The sequence below is a fragment of the Neovison vison genome, chromosome 6 (assembly GCF_020171115.1).
Source record: "Neovison vison isolate M4711 chromosome 6, ASM_NN_V1, whole genome shotgun sequence".
NCBI lineage: Eukaryota > Metazoa > Chordata > Mammalia > Carnivora > Mustelidae > Neogale > Neogale vison.
Genome location: NC_058096.1, coordinates 197,541,762 through 197,558,176, shown reverse-complemented (window position 1 = coordinate 197,558,176; position 16,415 = coordinate 197,541,762). Strand labels below are relative to the sequence as shown.

The following is a 16,415-nucleotide window of genomic DNA, read 5'->3' as shown; positions in this document are numbered from 1 at the left end:
GACTTTTTAAATCTGGGTCTATGGAGCTAGATTTGGATCATAACATTAGAATTTAGAGATAATTGGTAAAAAAAAAAAAAAAAAGCAAAACCCCAAACCAAAAAAGCACAGCACTGTGCTAATCAGCTTAAGTGATTAGCAATGTTTTGATCTTTGGCAAACTCTGGATGAACCTTAATGAAATGGAATAGTGGGGCCAGTGTTAACAAAATGCGATCATAAAGTCTGACCAGGTCACAGTGTTTTCTTTTCTTGAGAGCCTAAGGAAGGGTAAATATTATCTTGGAATATTCTGGTAAAGAATGCAAGCAAGGCAAATAAAAGAAGGCATTTTAAAAGGTATTTTTTTGACCATCATACTTTATTTTTAATACAAATAGGTAATACAAATATTTAATCCAAATATCTTTGAAACAAGAATACATTTTCTGTGTATCAAGCCATCATTTACAGAGTAACACTGCAAAACATTTGAATTAATAACTCTTAATTTGCTTCCATAAGATTATAGGAAATAAAAAATGATATGTAGGATGAGAACTAACCAGTAAGAACCAATTCGAAGTCCTAAAATCTTGTCTCTGTATTAATTACATCACTGCCAAAAAAAAAAAAAAAATCACATGCATCTACAAAGAGAAGGTAGGCATCCTTAACACCAAACGTTATTTACAAAACAACTTCATTTCTCTCACTTACTCTGGATTCTGCGAGCCTGCCCGACACATGCACCGTGGGGCCAACATCACAGTCAGCACGGCTCGCCTGCCCCGCCTGGGCATGGCCATTCTAGGCCCCGGAGGAAGGCTTCACACCAGCTCGTAGTATTTCCCGGTCTGGGGATCAAAGTAGCAGTTCAGACACGGGTCGTACAGCAGAGTCAGCACTTCCTCGTCCTCCTCCACACTCGGGTCTTCTTCACCTGCGGGGAGGGGAACAACAGACATGTTAGCTGCCTGACTGGCCCCGAACTCCTGATTGCCAGGGCAGAAGGGCAAGAAGGCAGGCCCCTCCAACCCTCCTAGGAGAGGTAGAATGTCAAGGCCAAAATGGAGGGGCACGGCAGACGTGCAGACTCTGCTCACAGCATCAGACAGGGCCAGCTTTGCTCTGAAGGACAAGAAAGCTGAGTGTGGAGGCCGGGAAGGCACATGGCCAAGGGACTCACGGGATCAAGGATACGAGCGGGATTCAAGATGGGGGAGACAGTTCCAGACTTCACTATGGGCCAGTGCTGTATGAATGCACCCTAAAAGTGCTACCAAGTAAACTCGAATTAAAATGATAAGGTTGTTTAGGAACACAAGACACACAAAGCAAAGAACATGTACAGAAAACTATCAGGTGATGGGTAATTTCATCAGTGGTAGGAACATCTGTCACGTTTGCTAGTCACATGGACGTGGCTTCATGTTTGTCTCTGTGACAACTATTTAGACATTTTGGAGGAACCCCTGCTGCCTAAGTTATTAGAGGTTTTGGTTGGTTTCTAACACATGTCTTGGAATGAAAAAAAAAAAAAAAGGTTTTTTGTAAGATCTTTCCTGAGCACCTTATATGTGCCCAGGGCTGTGCTAAGTACTTGTACACTCGAGGCCGCCTCCAGCAAGCAAGTGTCTCCTGAGTACTTCTGAAGCACATAATAGGAGTCGTGAAGCCGGGAAGGTAAGCCCTCCCTGAGCTGGAGAAGATCAGAGCAGGAAGGAGGGCTGATTAGAACACCCCTCTCTCGGGGCGCCTGGGTGGCTTAGTGGGTTAAAGCCTCTGCCTTTGGCTCAGGTCATGATCCCAGGGTCCTGGGATCAAGCCCTGCGTCGGGCTCTCTGCTCTGCGGGGAGCCTGCTTCCTCCTCTCTCTCTCTCTCTCTCTGCCTACTTGTGATTTTTCTCTGTCGAATAAAAAAACAAAACAAAAAAAACCACAAAAACAACAACACCCCTCTCTCTTCCTGAGCACAGGCTGCTGAGGACCAGAGAAAGCCCAGTCTCTGGGGCTGTGAGCTCACCAGGGTTACTTTCAGAGGGGCTCGGCTGTGGGCCTGGGGTAAGGCTGACATATAACAGAGGCTCAGTCAATACGGATGTTTCTGGAAAGGGGAAATACATGATTGTAAAAAAGAAGTCTGTGGTAATAAGTGTCACTCCCCAGAGTATGGGAAGGTGGTGGGACTTGATCTTTCCCAGCCAAAGTCAGACTGAGCTGGTGCATGGATCCTATCAGGACAGTGACAAGCCCGAGTTAAGTCCCAGGGAGTGGGGCCAAGATGGTGAGGTCGGGGGCTGAGATTCTACTACAGCCATTCCTCTGACCAGCCAAAGACCTAAAGCATGACTGCCCCTGCACCAGGCACCGAGTAGGGTGCTGGGGATGAGATGGTCGAAGAAGAAGGTGCTGTTCTCAAAGAGTGTGCGGCGACTTGGGCAAAACCCAAGAGCCTCCAACTGATGCTTATGGGCTGCACGCGGTTCGAGCAGTCCTTCAAAAGTGGGGCTGCATGGAGGACTCAGAGCCGCCGCCTCACTGACTAACACCTCAACTGGTGGAGCCCTTGACGGTTTACAAAGCACTTCCCCATGCAGGAGCTCACTTGACCCTCCTGGGAAACAGGCAGGAGTCATGGTGTCCATCTGACAGATGAGGGAAGGAAGGTCTACAGAGTTCACTGGCTCACCTGAGGTCACTTGCCGAGTCAGAGGCAGAGTCAGGGATGAACCTGGGTTTCCAGACTCTCAGTTCTGTGTTCTTTCTACCATACTGGTGCCCTGCTTTCCTTAAGAAGGTGGTGGAACACGTTCAGTTGGGAGCCATTATGTTATGGGGATTTAAACATGGAAGAGCGTAACACATTGCAAAGGTGTCAAATTGTAAAGGTGTCCTACATTTGAAAAACTCAGGTTTGGAAACAAAAGAAATTTCATTTCTCACACTTCAAAGATCACAGAGAAAGATGAGAGTCCATGTGGGAGGGCAGAGGCAAAATCCGGGCTTATTAACTCCAGAAAAGACAAAGCTTGCGGTTACAGCAGCCCTTCTGGCCTCAAGAACGTCAAGGGTGGTAAATGAGAAAAAAGTTAAGACGATTCTGTGGGGTTCCAGGAGGAAGCAAGAGGATCAATGAGGGAAAGTTATGAGGAGCCAGATTTTGGCTCAGCACAAGGAAGAATTTTCTAAACCGTAGAGCAGACCAGGAAATGGGAGGTGGACCCTGGGGAGGGTGACGCAGGGACTGGGGCGACCACTTGTGTCAGATTTTATTGTGCACAGGGCAGGACCAGATCCAGTGATTCCCCGTGGTGCCTTTGATGAGTTTCTGTGACTCTTGGCTGCAGTGGCTTATGTCCTTGAAGTATGACAGGACTTTGCTAATGGCCACGTTAATGGTGGCAGCTGACCTGAGCACCCTGCACGGTTTCTAATTAAGAACAGGAAATCAGAGAAGGCAGGCTGCTTTTCCTTTACTTTCTATTGTTACCTTAAGAGTGGGCCCCAGGGTCCTGCCTCCACCTTCTTCCTTTAAGTAGAAGTTGGGAATGCTTTTTAAGTGGCTGTTTCTCGTGGAAGATGACCCCCTTTAGGTCACTTCTGCACATCAAAAGGAGGGTGTGCATGTGTCCTTTATCTTCACATATTCAACCCATCATCCCTTTCTTATTTAGGCTTCTTCAGAGAACAGAACCAATAAGTAACTTATGTGTGCAGGCTAAATGATGGTGTCTATTAAATTTGTACTACGTCTAGGTGTGGATGTGACATTCATACACAAAACAAAAGTAGCCAGTGAAGATTCATGGTGGGGGGATGGGAGTGGCAACTGCAGAGTGGCTGAGAGAGCCCTGGGCCCTAGGATCCCGCCCACGGGATGGGAGGGAGCTCGGCCGCTGCCTACCCAAATGACCTGTGGGCAATTATGGGTTACTCTGCCTCACTTGACCCTCATTTCCTTATTTACCAAATGAAAATAGTACTGCCTGTTTCATAGGATTTTGTGGGAGACGAAACTGGACCCTGGGTAATATGCATAACACAGCGGACACAGTAATTCTGCAACAAATGATCATTACTCTTAAGGATAATGACAACCTTGAAATAAATCACGAACTACAGGTTATAAATTGCTTAGTCACTCAGAACAATAACACTGATAAAGCTGAGAGTCCTAAGATAAGGCTTCATGGAGATGGACAGCATCACACGGAGACAATGGAGTCAGGCCTGGGTCCAAATCCCATTCTACCACTTGGTAGCTGTGGGACCCTGGGAAAATTCAGCACTCTGAGCCTTAGTCTCCTCATGCGAGGACAGTAATCCTACTTGTGATAGTAGCTATGAGAACTCAGTAAGATGCTCAGTAAGACTCTACACACACACACAGTGAATACTCAATAGATGTTGTTGTTACAGTTGTCATCATGAAAAACTGAAGATAGCCGAGGTAGACACTAAAGGGGTGTGTCCACTTACACCTTATTCCCCATCTCCAAACTGTGCCTGTTTGATTTTTTACTACCAAGAGAAAAAAAAAATAGTGGATTTGAATGAACTACAAAGACCCCAACCAGCTTCATAAAGGACATTATCAATTATCAATTCATCTTTAAGTAAAAAGAGTACTTAAACCAAAAATCGCGTATTTTTAAAAAGTGAAATGAATTTTCCCATCAGGTGTTATGTTAGAATCATGGATCATCGAAGTAAGTGATGATAAGTCAACCCATCTCGGAGGTCTTTGTCTGTGCTTTGTTTTTACCCCATCCACACACTGGGGGAAATTCCGACCTCTGGCACGTAAGTTACATGCCATGTTACTGTTGAGCACACTCGAGAGCTGGTACTTTCCAAAAAGATAAAATTTTAAGCTGGTGCTATTAAGTTAGAAAACTCAATACATTTTACGACCAGTCAAGAATCTTTCTAGATGAAAATAATAGTTGTAATGGGCCATGGGTCTTTATCACCCAACTGCAAAGGGATCGATGTGGATCCAATTCATTAGTAGGGGTTTTGCTACATAATGCATACAAACTGAAGCAGTAACTGCTATGTAAATGCATTCGTTCCAATACGTATCACCATAAAACTGGAACCTCATGCATTATAGCCACGGGACTAAAGCAGGTTTTGTGGTTTTTAGTTGTAAAGGTTTAAATGGATGAATTTTAAAACTACCAACAATGACACCCGTACAAAAATTGGGTGACATTATGTATAATTTTACATTGAAATAAGTGCTTTAAACTTGCATAAAAGGTTTTGTTTTCATTATAACTTAATTTTCAACGCCTCCAATTTACATCATTTTAAGCCATTGTAATCCCTACGTAATGAAATTATAATATCATTAAGCAATTACCACGATGATGTCAAGCAATGGGAAATGTTTTGAAAGGTAATTATTGTGCATGGGTATGGGGTAATTTTCAATTATATTCTTGAATGGTGCAGGGTTTATTTTTCCCCCAAATGCTAAATTGCTCTATTTAAAGACTGGCTACAGAAACTCTAAAAGGACAAATTAACAAATAAAACCATTCTCTGCTACCAGACTAAGAGCATCTGGACAGGGGTCCAAATTACATTTTTACTCTTCTCCACATAATAAAGTCATTTCCAGTGAAATAAAATTGCCTTTCAGATAATAATCTATTTACAAACTTCCAGCTTCATCCACTTTGAATTGGTTAACAGCAATAATAGAAGAAAAGCCAGCAGAGCCAGACCAAATGCAGCAATATTAGCTGCCCTCTCCTCTGTTAGATCAGTTCAGGCAAACAATTCCTTCAGTTCACCTTTTGAAAATCCATTAATATAAATGCTTAATTATCTATATTTATCGCGTTTTAACCATAGATAATAGAAAACCTGTATGCACAGGCTGAGTCCTCAAGCTTGAAAACAAATAATGTGGCACCGGTTTATCAGATTTAAAATCTCTGAATCAAGACACTGCACTTGATTTTCGATTTTCTGACGCTGCCATCCAGAATTTAAAAAAAAAAAAAGTTAATGCGTTTTCTCTCTTATAGATCTTGAGAACTGATTGACTGTACTTTTATGTGCATACTAATACACTATTGTTTAAACAATTCAATGGTGAGGGATCACCATTCCAAACAGTCAGCCTCAGGATCAATAAAGATGACATTTTAGATAAGATTCCTCAGAGCACCAGGTGCTCGCAAACTCTCCCACCAACGCTTCTCACAGTAGGGCAAAATTAACTTGCACTAAAACCTGAGAAAGTCTACTGTGAACTGCTGAATTTTGTTTTTTGGCAAATATGTGTCCTGGGATGGGAGAAGGATAAATGATCAAGGATGGGATAAAAAGGAGGAAAAGATACTTTCTTGTATTAGAACACCATATTGTTTCTTGGAAGGCAAATAACACGCCATGATTATAGTTCAGGTTTCATTTGGGAAATAAGTATATCACCCTTTTTGCAAAAACCAGTGCCTATATTTTACTTGGAAAATGCCATTTAAGACAACATATTGAAGGATTTGGAAGATTAACTGGGGATTAGTGTAATTTCATTCTTTCCAGGTAGTCTTCACTTACAAACGTGCAGTGATGCAAATGTGTGCTTGTATATCAAATCATTGAGTTAAACTTACACAGTGTTACATCTTAAACTTACACGTTACATTTTAATTTTATCTCAGTAAAGCTGGGAAAAGAACCTACAAAACAATTGTGCACTTGGGAATGTGCAGCTTGTGACTCTGAATGTGTTTTGTTACACACCCAGGTTAGTCCCTAACCAGACTACTGAGCTGTGAAACCCATAATGTCTCAATGGCCTGATCTCAGGCAAGGCGGCAACACTGCAGCGAGAAGAAAATTCACCCCAATTTCAGCAAGGGAAGCTGAACTTACACCTTGGACTAGGAACATTTCTGGGGTGCATCTGGGGAATAAGTAGGTGGGGATAGTTCTAGAATGAGAGAGAGAGTCTCTGACACCAGCAATGTGTTTACTTCCCTACTTACGGGCTCACTTCTAGTACTCCTAGAAGGAAGGTACCTCTTTAGCCTAGTGAGGGCGTTGATCACCAGCTCCCCATCTCCCAACCACTTTCGTGCAGAGAAGACACCCCCGAGACTCTGATAGCTGCATAAGAGGAAATACCTCTCTTCCTCAAGGTTAATCTGAGAGCAAAAGCAGCTCCTTGCCTAACAGGGGAACGGGTGGGGACTCTGGATTCCGCAATGTCATGAATACTAACGAACATTATAGGAGCGGAGCCTTGAGATGGGGATGCCACAGGTTGAAGGGGAGTACTAAAGGGAGTCCTATTTTATCCAGAAAGCTTCAAGAAAGAGAACTTCCTAAATTTAAAAATTGCAGTGGACACATCAGTTGTATGGTTCTTACTGACCTCAGTGGGAATTCTGTGGCCTTGTAGCAGCATGGGGGTTAGGGGTATAGATTGCTAGGTCTGACAGGCCTGGGTCAGAGTCCTGCTCCACACTCTGGGTTTGTGACTCAGGCAGTGACCTTAGCTTCACCTGTACGGTGGGGGACATAACATAGCTCATACCTGGCAGTATCGGGAGGAGTCATCGTGAGGTAACACAGGAAAATCCGACATTGTGGCGGGCACATGGCCTGTGCTAACTTCTCTTATTACTTCTACCTTGCCTGGATTGTTTTTTGCGGGGGAGAAGGTCTCTTTGCACCTTAAATAAATCTTGATGATACAAGGAGGATCCAAAGAGTAGACCAAATCATACTTCTGTTTTCTATGGGCAGATGATTCACGCAAGCACTCATTAAATATTTATTAAGTGTGGACTGTGTTCTAGGCGCCAAGTCAAGCACCTGGGGACACCATGGTTTTTCAGTGAAGCAGAATGTCTGTAAGATAGTTAGTAAAACAGATTTTAGAAGACTGTTTGAGACTCATCGTATCGGGTGGATGTCGAATAACCATGTGGAAGGAAATAAGACTCTGGAAGGCCTCTTCTGTTGTGCCCAGAGCACATGGCCAGATTCCCCTCTCTCTGCTTAGCTTCAAGGAGCCATGAGTCCTAAATTCTTCGCCAGTAGTTCGGATATTACATCTTTAAAATCAGCATCTGCTGCCTATTTGCGTCTCGTGGGAGATACACCCATGTTCATAAAGGAATATCCTCTATGGCCTTGCCATAAAGAAGGCACAAAGATGTTGTTTTTATGGGATTCTGGCAACTCCACAAGCACTTCTGAATGTCTTTCTTACTCAAAATCTATGTAAACTGCAGGAGCGGTTCTGCAGGCCTGACGAAAGTGGTCATTAATATTCCATTTTGGAGCTGGGAAGCATGAATAATTGAAGGGTCATATCTGTAAAGGAACAAATGTCAAAAACAAATTGACAACTGTTCTTCAAGCAAAGTCTGCTTTATTTTCCAAAGGTCAGCTTGGTAGTTCTCTTGAGTAAGTTCTGAAATCATAACTTCCCATTTTCACATTTCACATGCGCTCCAGGAAAACACATTTGTGCCAAGTGTTAAGGGCGCCTGTGCCCCTGGTAACTGACATTCGGCGAGCAGGCTGCGGCCCGGGAGGAGCTGCACGCAGCGCCCGCTCTCCCTCCAGACGCAGGGCCCGGAGCGCAAGGCCGGTCCCGCCGGCTGCCTGGCTCTCCAAGAACACGGCCTGTTTCCTTGAAGGTGGCATTTATACACTCAAGGCTTCTGTCTGAGCAGGAGCTGTGGCTGTGACACAGACTCGTACTGAATAAGGCAAAGACTCAAAGGCCAGGTCTAAGGCATGTGTGACAAGGAGTAGAGGGAGACCTCATTGAAATGGAGTGAGGAAGCCTGGAAAGGGAGGCGCTCACGCACGGGCTTTCTGTGGCCGCCTATGCCATGCTCCTGGGCAGGAGGAAGTTCATCTTATTGCCCCAGCAGAAGGAAGGGAGATTTTCTCCCTGACAAGCAATAGCCTAGACAATGGGAAGCGTCCCCATCTTTAACTCTTGCTTTGGACTTTTAGATTCTAATAGACTTTCCTTCAAAGCAGCCTCTCCCAAAGTCCTCCTTTGTCTCTACAAAGTAATGTTGCTCTCCACACCTGCCTACGCTTTGCTGCAGTGTGCGTGACCCAAACTGCCATTCCTTCGCTATTCCTAAATAAACTCACTTTCCTGGTAAAATAACTCGCTCTTTTGTTTTTAAGGTTAACCCACGCGCTTACTTTTACATGGCCTGGGGCAAGTTTTCTAGTACTGTGTATCGGTCAGGCCCTGTTGCTGAACTACAGTTATGCCTCTCACTCTATAGAAGCATCTCGTCCTCTCCACCTGGGCTGGAGCTGTAGGGGTTTAGCACGTTACTTCCCAGCTCTGAGCACCAGTGTCCATGTGGAAAAGGCGGGGAATAACAGTAGCTGCCATTATGAGAAGTAAAGGGTACTTGCAGGTGTGGATCATAGGAAGAATAAATAAATATTAGCTATTGTTATTTCTGTCTTAGAAGTTTAAAGATGGGAGACCCTCCCTCCCTGGGAACCAGGCTTCAAAACCACCTTCAAAAGTTCTGCAGAAAGGCACTGATAAGGAGGAAGCCTAGGTCCGAATCCTAGCTGCGGCTTGGACTGCACCACTGTCTTAGCTGGTTCAGCAGAGCCCCGAGGCAGAGTTCTGAGACCCCAACTTCCCCTTTAGCCAGAGCAGTTCTATTCTTCTCTTTTAAATGTTAGAATTTCATAGGAAATTCAATTGATAAAAAAGTTTCACGGCTTATAAATATACTTTAAGAGCCACTGCCTCAGGTGACCTGTCACTGTTTTAGTTGCTAAAATGCAAGAGTCTAGGTTTAATACTCTCATTGACAAATTTTAGAAATATACATAATATACTAAAAAATCTGGGATGGGGAAAAGTAAGTAAGTAAGCAAGACTTACTGAAAGTAAGACTTCAATGAATTACTCATTTTTTTTCAGGGTTGGGATAAAAATGGCCATTTGAAGAACATTTCTCTCTCTCTTTTTTCCCCTTTCAGCCTTCCAGTCTTCCTTCTAACAAAAATTTAGAGTATCTAATAACCTACAGAAATTGCATAGGGTGCTTGGGATCCAGGAGTGAGCAACCAGATGACGTCTCTGCTTTCACAAACTCAAAGGCTATGTAGGAAAGAAGGCATTAAACAAGCCAAAAATCACGGATTACACATTGTGAAAAGGGCACGAAGAAAATGTACAAGGTGAAGGGAAGATTGACCTGCTTAGAAAGGCCTTTGGGAAGCGAGGTGACAAGGAAATACTCAGGCCCGGCAGCTCAGCAATCCAGGGATCCTGTCTCTCAGTCAGGCCCTTGCCTCCCTCGGATCTGGTCAACACAGCAGCTCTGCCCCTGAGCACCTCACTCCCATGGAGAAAATGCGGCCACTCGTGATTCCTGACAAGCATGAATCGGCGGGGGAGGCAGGTCCAGGGCTGAAACAGGAGACCAGAGGTCTGCTTCCTCCTGCTCCCTTAAAGAACTTAGCTACTTAGCCCTGGAGATGCTTCCATTTTTTTTTTTTTTCCGTATAGATCAGGAAATTTCAAGAGGAAAAAAAATTTCAATTCCTGATTTCATATACATTTCTTTTCGAGTAGGTAATCTAGGTACTTGGTTCAAAATAAAAAAAGTATAAAAACAGTGGTTGGGCTCTGGGGCCGGGCTGTTTGGAATCCCATCCCAGCTCTGCTGAGGACTGGTTGTGACCCTGGGCAAGGCATTCAAGAACTTCGTACCTCAGTTGTCTCAGCTGTAAAGATCAGTAATTATATACTCACACAAATAGTACCTTCCTCACAGTGTTGCTGTGACAGCTACTGTTAGAACTTAGCATGGTGTCCGGCATCTCTCTCTAAATTCTTGGTATCCTGCAACCGAAGCCCCAAAAGAGGCCCGACTATCCACAACCAGGTCTCCCTCTTGCTTCTGGTGATACAAACGGGATACTTGAACCCATCATTTTTCTTTGACAAACACTGTATAAGAACACTATCTTGGCACATTGATATGTTGTCTAAAACTAAGCCAGTAACATGTAAAGAGTCACCAAATAGGCAACACCAGTTTTTGATAATATTAATATAAACCACTCGAGCAGATCAGAAAAGGGGAACGGGACAGCTGATAGAAACTGAGGCTGACGGGCAGGACGGGCACCAGACCTGGTTAACATTGGCCAGAACATTTTTATAATCTTCTGAATTTATTCTGTTAATTTGCCCTCGTTGGAAGTTCTGTTTACCTTCAACATAACTGAGCTCCTGCTGTCAAAACATCACTTTGTAATGGTGACTCGAAGCCCTCCTTTCTGCTACTTCTCACTAATATATATCTTGGGTGCCTTTGCTCAAGGACCACGCTCTCTGTTCCCGTGGTTTATTTAGGACACTTAACATAACATATTATTTGTTCTCTCACAGCAAGGTCTCCTCCTGACAGCAGAGATTCTATTTTTCTGTCATAAGTAATTATAAATGTACACCTCTAAAAAGATTCCCAATTTGAGGGGCATAATCTATTTCAGACAGTAAATCACGGAGACATCTCCATCCCTTGGGCGGCCAAAATGTACAACTCAGATGTATGAGCTCTCACTCTGAATTTTCCATACCTGAAGAAAAATGGGATGCTCCACTTTCTCCCTGGGGCAGTTAGGGGAAAAAACCTGGCACCTTTGTTGGAGCAATTTATTTTGGCTTCAGTTCCTGTATTATTTGTTTTAACTTCAGATATCGTGCTTCCCTCTTCAGAAGCCCGACTCAAAGGCCGTCTGAGAGAGTCCCACTCTGAGGTTATCTGTCACTCTACCCCTTCCATCCCAATCCCTGTTTCCACCAAAGGTTCTTCTCCCTTCCTCCTCTGTGTACTCCAGACAATCACGTTCCCTGCTCACAACCAAAAACTGATGGTTCATTTCTATGACTCTCGCCCACAAAGGGAACCCCAGGCAAATTTTCATTCCTGCTTCCTTCCCATTCCTCCATTGCTAACACGAATTGCTATAACTCTGTGCTGGCTTTACCTTTAAAGACAAATATCCCTGTGTGGATGAAAACATGTATCTAGTGATGTAGGAGCGTGGTGTCTGCTTTATAATAAAATGAACTGCTAGTATTTGGTAGGTGCTAATATAAGTGCTTTATGAATCTTCACAAAAAACTTCCAGGCGGATGCTATCACTTTCAGTCTTACTTTACATATGTGGTAACCAAACGTCCTACAGGCCACACAGCAGGAGCTGGTAGACCTGGAATCCAGATGAAGGTCAATTTGATACCGAAGGACTTATTATCCTATAAAATGAGGCACAGGGTATCTCATTTTGGGGGTGTGAGCCTAAATGATTAGCATTTAATAAAAACAGTGGCATCTCAAAGTGACTGATTTTCTCTATTTGTAGTTAATGATTTTTATTTTTTTATGCATAACATTTTCCATAGTCCCACCTTGAGCACTCAAGCTTCCAGAAGAATCCAGATGCTGGTCTGTTGGGTGTTGACTGGGAGGAACGATTGGTGGGCTCAACATATTTAACCAGTCCCTAAAAAGAAAAGAAGGAAGTAAATAAACAACAGGTCTACAATTTCATATATAAATTTTATCTTTCCATTGGGTTTTTAATTTCCTGGGACTTCCACAGAGAAACATTTTTTCCCCTCCTTCATATTTCAGAAAGACAGAACGTCCAGAAGTTAATATTCAGTTCTATAAATGGGTTAATATATTGTCAATCACTGAACTCACTAGTTGTTCCACAGATATGTCAACTAGATTAAAGATGACTATTCCTCTCAAAAGCTTATTACTGTGGCTATTAAACTGTACCCAGTTCCTCTCCTATAAGAAAATTATTTTGGGGGTGCCTGGGTGGCTCAGTAGGTTCAAGCCTCTGCCTTCCACTCAGGTCATGATTCCAGGGTCCTGGGATCAAGCCCCCCATCTGGTTCTCTGCTCAGTGGGGAGCCTGCTTCCTCCTCTCTCTCTGCCTGCCTCTGTGCCTACTTGTGATCTCTGTCTGTCAAATAAATAAATAAAATCTTTAAAAAAATTATTTTGATAATTCAGAAGAAATGCAGTAGAGACAAAGCTTCTTAATGATCTTTAGGTAAGGAAACCTGGCAAAGTCATATGTTACCTCCATGACAACATTCCAAATATGATCTGAAACAGAAGGTGGTCTTAGAGCCATTAGGGACTAGACACAATGGTGGGGTCAGCAGGCACTCACTCAGTCTTTAGAGCATCGGAGGGCAAAAGAAGGTAGATTGAGGGGAGCTGGTCCCTCAAGTGACCCATTCCTTCAGTTCTCCCATTAAGAATGGGGGCAAAACCACTCTGGAAAGCCACTCCTACATTCCCGCTCCTCTGCCTCCAACTGCCAACTTTATTTCCCAAGTTCTTTACTCCCCTTCCTCCTCCATTCTTTTCTGGTCCTCTTGGTCCCCGAATGGGTGTGATGCAAGAGGGTGACATCCGGGGGCCCGAGTCACTGTGCACTATACTTCAAGTCTTTCTTATCTTTAAACTTGTTAGTAAGCTTCCGGGGATGGGGGCAGTAAGGGAAAGTAATCCAACATGAATTCATGCTTGCATTGATACTAGTATCTCTTTCGTTTATCTTATTCTTCTCAACAGGAGCATGGGCATGTCCTCATGACTAAACAAGTTCTTTCTAAATTTCTCTATTTCTGTCTTTATTTGCAATGGGAGACAATCCCAGCAGTAAGTAAGAGCACTGGCTCTCCAGGTCAATCCTGGTTCCATGTTTCCCTATGCAAAAGCTTGGCCATACCACTTACAGAGTAAGTCTCTTTTAGAAAGAGGAGATAACAACAGTACCTCAGAGTTCTGCTTTAGGACTAAATGGGGAAAAAAAAAAGGATGAAAACCACTTGGCATGGATCTGGATACAGGGCCACATTCAATACATTTCAGCTATGACCACCATCATCTTCATTATTGGTGAAAATCATAGTGTGGCTTTCCCTACAATGATAAACCAAGGTAGCAGGAATTGGATTTTGTTGGAATTAAATCAGTCAAGGAAGGTAGAATGGTTACAAGTATCTATAGCGGAGGTTTTCCATGAAAGTCATTCACTCTTCCTGCAAAAAAAAAAATTATCTCAACGTAAAAATTACCCAATTCCTATTTGCCATATTTTAAGATACTTACAGTCTTTCCTCCTCACCTTAGCTATCACTGATTATGGCTAGTGAAATAAGCAAGGTGAACGTGCTGAATAACTGAATTTCATAATAACACATTAAGGACATCAGAAAAAAATTGTCGCAGACTTCCAAGCTAATGGGGCATTTTTCTGATAAGCACCTTTCATTTAGCCCATTTCATTACTGTAGACCCCAAATCCCCACATTATAGAAAATTGCAAGGTCACATACAAATTACAAGTCCTGGTGACCTCATTACTCAGTACGAGTGCTGGAGAGCAACGGGGAACACCAGCAACAGAAATAATAATGTTATCATATGAAGACATCCTCAGTGATAAATCAGAAACTCTTAACACTGGCAGGAGTAGTTCCTACTCACGGTCCATGGACACGGGGGTTGTGTGACTATTATAAAAGGTAAGATGTTCACTTATTAGGCCAGTGACTTGATTAATGTTTTTCCTTCTCTGTAGTAGCTATGAAAAGTGCAGAGTTCTTCCTTTTGTGATTTTTTTTGGTTGTTTAAAATAGTTTCAGATTTACAGCTTTCCTGTAAGAAAAGTACAAAGAGTACTTCTCTGAAAGAAGAGTACAAAGAACTCCTACATATCATTCATCCAGATTCCCCAACTTAAACACTTTATCACACTTGCTATCTACTATCTATCTATTTATCTATCATCATTTCTCTATCTAAATGGGATTGGCAAACTATGGCCTGCGGGCAAAGTCTGGCTCAATGCCTGTTTTTGCACAGCGTGCAAATTGAGAATGACTTTTACATTTTTAAGTGGGTGAAAAAAGAAAGATAATAATGTTTCATGACATATGATAATTATATAAAATTCAAATGTGTCTATAAATAAAATTTTATTGGAATAAAGTCATATTCACTTGTTATGTATTGTCTATGGCTGTTTTTGTGCTATAGTGAAGGAATTAAGTATTTGCTGTTTGGCCCTTTACAGAAAAAAGTTTGATGATCCCTATTCTATAATTATGGGCTCATTTCTTCAATACTAATGCAACACTACACGTTCATGCTCATCTCTCCTCTTTCCATATTTGTAACTCCTTTGACAGCAAGGAACCTCCCATTAGCCTCAATAAATTTACTTCTTTTCTGAACTATAGAATATGTCAAAAGTAGTTTCAGAATTGTTAAGCAAACAAAACAAAACAAAACAACCAACAGAAAACCCCAAGCCTACTCTCTAGAGTTCTCTGTTTAGGGTTCTTTTTATTCCTTTGTTAAAATAGTATAAAATAGTCAAATAGTATGTTCTAAATTTATTTGAGTTAGTTCTCCTTCCTTTTCAGTGTGGTTTTATTATTTCTTTGAAATACAGTTGGATCCATCCACTTTTGTTTGTATTATATATTAATATAAGATTATAGAGAAATATTAACAGGAAAGCTTTTTTGTCCATTAATTGTTGATTTTTATTATTTTTGTTGTTGAGTATATAAAATGTTAACAGTTCAAAAGTCAAAATACACAAAGTCTTATTCAGGTAAGAGTTACATTTCCCCCATGCCTCCCAGTTTGTTTCCAACCCCTCATCACTTCCATGCCATTCTTACCGGCTCCTCTATAGGCAATCAAGTTCACTCTGGTATCTCCTATGTTTCTTTTTGTAAAAAATAAGCAGACATGTGTCTAATGCAAAAGTCAACTTAAAATATAACCTGAAAATCATTCACCTACAGTTCAGAGAGCATGTCATTCTTTTTTATGGCTGTGTAGTACTCCATGTCTGGCTAGACTATCATGAATTTCACCACTCTCTCAAGATTGGGCATGTTTTCAATATTTTGCAATCACTGCAATTAATAGTGCTGTGAATAACCTTGAGCTACCAATTTTTGTATACTTGGAGATAGATCTTCAAGGTAAATTCCTAGAAGTGGAATTTCTGGGACAAAAGGTAAATAGATACTTGGTTTTGTTATATACTAAAAAATTCCCTCCACAGGGACTGTGCCATCTGCATTCCCTCTAGCCATGCAGGTCAGTGCTGATTTCTATACAGCCATGCCATAAGAGTATGTGGTCAAGTTTAAATGCTTTCCAACCTGAGAGATAAGGGTGGCTCAGTGGGTTAAGCCGCTGCCTTCGGCTCGGGTCATGATCTCAGGGTCCTGGGATCGAGTCCCGCATCGGGCTCTCTGCTCAGTGGGGAGCCTGCTTCCCTCTCTCTCTCTGCCTGCCTCTCCATCTACTTGTGATTTCTGTCTGTCAAATAAATAAATA

General features: G+C 42.4%; 1 protein-coding gene across 2 annotated transcripts in view; it reads right to left on the bottom strand.

Annotated features, from left to right (window-relative positions):
* Nucleotides 1-340: 340 nt before the first annotated feature.
* The window catches only part of CFAP20DC (CFAP20 domain containing), a 253,473-nt gene continuing 237,398 nt past the window's right edge, over nucleotides 341-16,415 (bottom strand). For both annotated transcript variants that reach the window (XM_044253283.1, XM_044253284.1), the window contains 2 exons: nucleotides 12,434-12,528; nucleotides 341-922 (listed from right to left, as the gene is read on the bottom strand). In XM_044253283.1, coding sequence (XP_044109218.1) covers nucleotides 810-922; nucleotides 12,434-12,528 — 208 coding nt within the window. In that variant the 3' untranslated portion in view covers nucleotides 341-809. The remainder of the gene's footprint in view (nucleotides 923-12,433; nucleotides 12,529-16,415) is intronic.